We start from the raw sequence: 6,169 nt of genomic DNA, 5'->3' as shown, positions 1-6,169 counted from the left end.
CCATGTAAATTTTATTCGGTACGGTTGGTATTTTTTTTGGTTATTTTTATAAATAAACAAAACCTACCCTTATTAGGGCAGGCGGTTTTATAGATTTATATAAGAATCTACGGTTTTTAAAAAGAAATCTAAAAGTGTTCGGTGCGGTACGGCGTCGTCGGGTCTTTAGTCGGTTTTTTCGAATATTTCCATTAGACACCCCTAATTAAAAACTGCTAATTGTTGTGCAGCTCAAGTTGCTCATATTTTCTAAGATTTTATTTTATTAACTCTTTAGATTGATTTTATTATAAATTATTACTGATCTAAGAATTGTGTCACTTATAAAGGAATAAACATTAAACAAGTGGATCCCAAAATTTTTTATGCTTCCGTTGGTTCAAGTAAACAATTCTCCTTATCTGCTAATAAAAAAAAGTTATTATAGAATACTAGGTACTTTTAGATTTTTTCATCATAAAATTTTAAGGAATATTAATTTTAAGATATGGTGTATAATTTTTCCGTCTCACTTGACAATTTTAAATTTTGCTAAACAGTGACAATTACTTTAACACGAGAACAATTTTATTAAGTTTAGAAAGTTATTTGTCTTTGTTGAAGTTCACTACGAGTTTTTTTTTTCCAATCTTGATCTTCAAAGATTGAATTTTTCTAAAAATAACTATTTACTTTAATTTACTTTAAGGTAATTTAATTGGCTTATCTTTCTTTTTAAGTATTTATACTATTTGTGTATTGTTATTAAATTGTTTGAAGTTCCCATGATGAAGAGGTCATCGGGTCATAGTCGTGCACTTTTGCTGTATAACCTAATAGGCGTAAAAACTTTGGTTTAATATAAAAAGGTTGACAAAGTTTAATCATTTGTAAATAAACCTTTATTTTGTATTATTAAAAAAAACGAAAATAAAACTATAACGAAAAATAGATGGCAGACTTGCAGTATGATATGGTGTTGTTTAAACCCATGTAAACTTAAGTACTGCATATTGTTGCGCCAATGCATATAAGATAAATTTTACTACTTTGTTGTAATTTTTATTACGGCATTCAAACTATTTTTTATTGATTCTTCTTTTTGAATAAAATTTAAATAGTTTTGATCGATTTTTTACGATCTTTACTGCTTTGTTGGTACTAAAATACTTGTGTACAAATTGTTTCAGGTATACTCGCAATGGCAATTGAAACAAAAATTGACAAACAAACGTGTGCCAAGTAACGATTTAAAAAGCTGAATTTTCAAATAAAAGTCTTATTTACTTAAATAGATTAATCAAAAGAGCTTACAATGATAAATGTTAGAAAATTCATGTTGTATCAATGTACTATCGTATGTAAGCGCAAGACAAAAAAAATGACATAAATTGTATCCAAGGTTCTTTTTTCGGAATATTCCTTTTAAATATCCAATAATTTTAATTCTATTGCGCTTTATAATCATTAATTAAACTTATTTTCATCTAAATACATTGTTACATTTATTGGGCACGATTTTCTATTCATAACATAGTTTTAGTACTGTACGTGACATCTTTTTACTTAAAACTAGGTCTCAGAAAAAGGCGGTAATCTAACACATAGTACTATCTTTTTTTTTCCTTTAAAGAAATTAATAGAATTTTCGTCCATATTTATAAATCCCCTCTATTTTCATTTACTCTTTCCATGTCCTAGACTTCTTTATTACTATGGATATATTACTCCATAACATCTAGAGGCTCTAGACTCGTGACTCTAGATCTATTGGGGGAATGTTTGGATATTCGTTATTATATTCCGTACTATTTTATTTAGATTCGGATTGGAACTTTGATATTTGCTATTTTAATCAGATTATTTGTTAACGGATTTCGTATTTGGGTTGAGAGTATTTAATTTGGTCGGGCTTGCCTAGCATTAGTGTTGGGCGCCATCACGACCGGGATTGAGGTCGTGACAACTTTAGGATAATTTAATTGCTTTATCTTTCTTTAATATTTATACTATTTGTGTATTGTTATTAATTGTTTGAAGTTCCCATGATGAAGAGGTCATCGGGTCATAGTCGTCACTTTTGCTGTATAACCTAATAGGCGTAAAACTTTTGGTTAATTAAAAAGTTGACAAAGTTTAATCATTTGTAAATAAACCTTTATTTTGTATTATTAAAAAAACGAAATAAACTATACGAAAATAATGGACAGACTTGCAGTATGATATGGTGTTGTTTAACCCATGTAAACTAAGTACTGCATATTGTGGCGCCAATGCATTATAAGATAAATTTACCTACTTTGTTTAATTTTTATTACGCATTCAAATATTTTTATTGAATCTTCTTTTGAATAAAATTTTAAATATTTTGATCGATTTTTACGATCTTACTGCTTTGTTGGTACTAAAATACTTGTGTACAATTGATTTCAGGTATACTCGCAATGGCAATTGAAACAAAATTGACAAACAAACGTGTGCCAAGTAACGATTTAAAAAACATGATTTTCAAATAAAAGTCTTATTTATAATAGATTAATCAAAGTAGTACAATGATAAATGTTAGAAAATCATGTTGTATCAATGTACTAATCGTATGTAAGCGCAAGACAAAAAAATGACACTAATTGTATCCAAGGTTCTTTTTTCGGATATTCTTTTAAATATCCAATAATTTTAAATTCTATTGCGCTAAAATATAATTAAACTTATTTTTCATTTAAATACATGTTACATTTATTTGGACGATTTTCTATTATACATAGTTTATACGTACTGTAGACAATTCTTTTACTTAAAACTAGTTCTCAAAAAAAGGCGGTATCTAACACATAGTACTAGTCTTTTTTTTTCCTTCAAAGAAATTAATAAGAATTTCGTCCATATTTATAAAATCTAGGCCGTTTATCCAATTAATCTTTTTCATAAAAGTCCTTAGTTGAGGTGGATCCAGCAGAAGGGACGCAGAGAAAAAAGGAGAAAGAAAAATGTGGAGCTCAGGATTGCTGATAATAGCGCTGTTGTTGACAGTAGAATGTATGGAAGTAGGTTTAAATACACTGAATAAAGCAGCCACCACCAGAGGAATGAGCAATTTCGTTTTCATCTTCTATGCCAATGCCTTGGCCTTGTTCTTCCTCCTCCCTTCCACCTTCATTTATCATAGGTTAATTAATTTCTGCAAAACTTTATTACCTTACCTCTTTGGTTCTTTTCATTTTTATCCTTGTATTTAGAAGTTGGCCACTTTTTCAAAAATTTGATTAGTGGTCTCAAGCTCGAAAGTGATTAAAATTTTGAGTCCATTTTTTTTTTTTTTTTGAAAAATTGGCCATAAAAGTGGTCAACTGTCATGTATTGTTTTTTTTTGTTCACTGATTCTTGATTAATATGTATACAGCAGAATCAGACCTTGCAGAAAACTCGATTTCTCAATGTTCTGTAGGATGTTTCTTCTTGCCCTTCTCAGGTACTACTTGATGAAATTGCAGAATTTTCTTTTGTTAATGTTGGTAATTATTATGACTGTTGATTAATGGTTTTAAATGTTTTGATTTGTGGGAATTACAAAAGCTGCTCTGTGCAAATATTGTTGTATTTTGGGATAGAGTATAGCAATCCAACTCTGGCCTCAGCAATGACAGATCTTGTTCCGGCTTTCACTTTCCTAATTGCTGTAATTACCGGGTAAGAGCAGTTTATTAACTCCAATCATTTTCACCCACTTTCACTTCAACTATGTTGTCTAATAAGTTACCCTGACAACATTAGTGTTGTCTAATAGGTTTTTAACTTTATTTTTCACCACATGGAATGTGTTTGAATAGTAAATTAAAATTTTCTCCACCCTTAATTAGAGTTTGTGGTCGTGCTTAGGGGTGGCAAACGGCCGGGTCGGGTCAGATATATGACGGGTTAAAAATTGGTAATGAAAAAACGGATAAATTATCCGACCCGACGCATATTTAATACGGATAAAAAAAGGGTTTCATATTATCCATGGCTTCATGAGTATGATCACTTTTGGGAGAATTCAAAGTTTCCCAAACTTGAGAAACCCCCAATTTGAGGATTTACAAATATAAAAGTTAAACCCATTAGTTATCCACTTGGTTATCCATTTTCTAAATGGATAATATGGTTCTTATCCGTATTTAACCCGTTTTAAAAAAATATATATTATCTAACCCGTTTTTTTAGTTGATAATATGGGTGGTTAACTGTTTTCATTTAACCATTTTACCATCCCTAGTCGTACCTTAGGAATAAAGTCCGCTTTGATAGGGAGCACTAAAGTGGAAACCGTCTGGACTTTCTATGCCACACCTTTAAATTAGTTGGATAGTGAATTATGGAAAGCCTTTGGCCAAGCATAGCCTTGAACATACTTGATCGGAAAATTATATTGCGTATATAGAAAATTATATGTATTATGTATATAGGTCAAAAAGTTTACTTTTTTTAAATATATATTAAATCTTGAATACCCTATATAAAATTCCTGATCGCGTTGGACTGAATGGTTAAAACCCAAAAAAACTTTATTTTTTGAATAGTATTGTTTTGTGATATTTGCATTGCTTTGGTCTTATGAGCAGGATGGAAAAGTTAGGATTGAAAGTGAAAAGCAGTCTGGCAAAGTTTATTGGGACAATAACATTACTAATTGGGGCACTGCTTATGACTTTTTATAGAGGCCCTCCCATTATTTTCAATAAATCAAAATTTCCTAAATATTATCATCAACTTCTCATCACTACAAAATCAAGTTGGATCCTCGGAGGTTTTCTCCTTGGTGGTGCTAACTTCTTGCTTGCACTCTTATATATCGTCCAGGTAATCTTTTCATCGAGTTTAATTTTTATACACTGATAGTATAAAATACTTAATTCTTAATGTCGAGATTATATCATTTTATGTTCAGGCATGGATTATAAATGATTTTCCAGAAGAATTTATGATGACAACAGTTACTTGTGGCTTAGTAACAATCATGTCAGCTGTGGTTGCCTTAATTGCTGAACGAAATCCGAGTTCTTGGAGACTTAAACCAGATTTGGAGTTGATTACTATTTGTTACGCTGTAAGTAATTAACTTTTGAAGAAAAATATACTTCATATTCTGTTTAATTACAATCTGAAAGTTAGACCAATATATTCATATCACACGTTAGTTAAGCCTGCTAAACTAGCTGAAGTAATAATCAAACTGCTGCTAATTAAAGATGGATGTACTTAACACTATAATAAAAAGAGCTTACTTTATGTTTTTGCAGGCAATTTTGATGGTTTTCCTTAGAAGTCTTATTTTTGTTTGGGCATTAAAGAAGAAGGGACCTGTTTTTGTTGTAATGGTTAAGCCACTTGGAATGGTAGCTGCTGTAATATTGGGGGTTACTTTTCTTGGTGATATTCTTCATGTTGGAAAGTTAGTCTTTTTAACTCCAAAAACTTGAAGATTAATTGTTTCTTTTAGTCTTTAATTTATTAGTTGATGTCTAATTGCTTTTTGAATAAAATATTAATATTTGCAGTGTAATTGGTGGAACGATCATAGCTTTGGGTTTCTACTCTGTGATGTGGGGAAAAGCTAAAGAAGAAATTTGTGTTGAAGACATAAGCATGGATACTGGTTCGGCCACTACCACAGTACCTCTACTACATAGGCAAAGTCATAATCCTTAACTATAGGTGTTTTCCTTTTTTCAGTTGTATTTATANTTTTATTTTCTTCTTAGTGAATGAGAAAATGCATGTATGTGCAAGTGTTTTTCAATATTTTGACAAGGAATCAGTGGCATACAGAGAGGCTGATCCAAGATTTAAATCTTATAGGTTCAACTTTTAATTTTTTAGCATTGAACCCATTTATATTTTTAAAGTTATGTGTCCATATCTACTATTTTTACAATTTTAATAAATTCTTACATATAAATTTTTACTCCGCGTAATTGAAATCGTCGAGTATACACTACATCCGCCCCTGGTGGCATAGCCAAAATTTTCACTAAGGGAAGTTAAAATATAAAGAAGTACACACGTAAAGAAGCCAAAAAAATTCAACAAATAATGTATATACTGTTAGTAAACTGTATTTGTAAAATAACTCTGGAAAATATAAAATAATATAAAAAGAAATATAGATGAAACAAAAATCAATTCGAGCCCACTGAATTCACAGTGTTTCCTT

The 6,169-nt window shown here is 30.3% G+C and overlaps 1 protein-coding gene across 2 annotated transcripts; it reads left to right on the top strand.

The window, feature by feature from the left end:
• The first annotated feature begins 2,797 nt into the window (after nucleotides 1-2,797).
• LOC109221624 (WAT1-related protein At3g28050-like) lies at nucleotides 2,798-5,834 on the top strand. 2 transcript variants are annotated; one of them, XM_019386093.1, is made up of 7 exons: nucleotides 2,798-3,145; nucleotides 3,383-3,448; nucleotides 3,553-3,666; nucleotides 4,578-4,815; nucleotides 4,904-5,062; nucleotides 5,256-5,407; nucleotides 5,514-5,834. In XM_019386093.1, exons 1-7 carry the CDS (start codon nucleotides 2,967-2,969, stop codon nucleotides 5,662-5,664), a joined length of 1,059 nt encoding a protein of 352 aa, XP_019241638.1. In that variant the 5' UTR covers nucleotides 2,798-2,966; the 3' UTR covers nucleotides 5,665-5,834. The 2 variants fall into 2 exon arrangements, with proteins under 2 accessions (XP_019241638.1, XP_019241637.1); XM_019386092.1 differs by having other exon boundaries at nucleotides 3,380-3,448.
• The last annotated feature ends 335 nt before the right edge of the window (nucleotides 5,835-6,169 follow it).

The sequence above is a fragment of the Nicotiana attenuata genome, unplaced genomic scaffold (genome assembly GCF_001879085.1).
Source record: "Nicotiana attenuata strain UT unplaced genomic scaffold, NIATTr2, whole genome shotgun sequence".
NCBI lineage: Eukaryota > Viridiplantae > Streptophyta > Magnoliopsida > Solanales > Solanaceae > Nicotiana > Nicotiana attenuata.
Note: the sequence above shows the minus strand (reverse complement) of the source record. Positions and strands in the feature narration are given on the sequence as shown.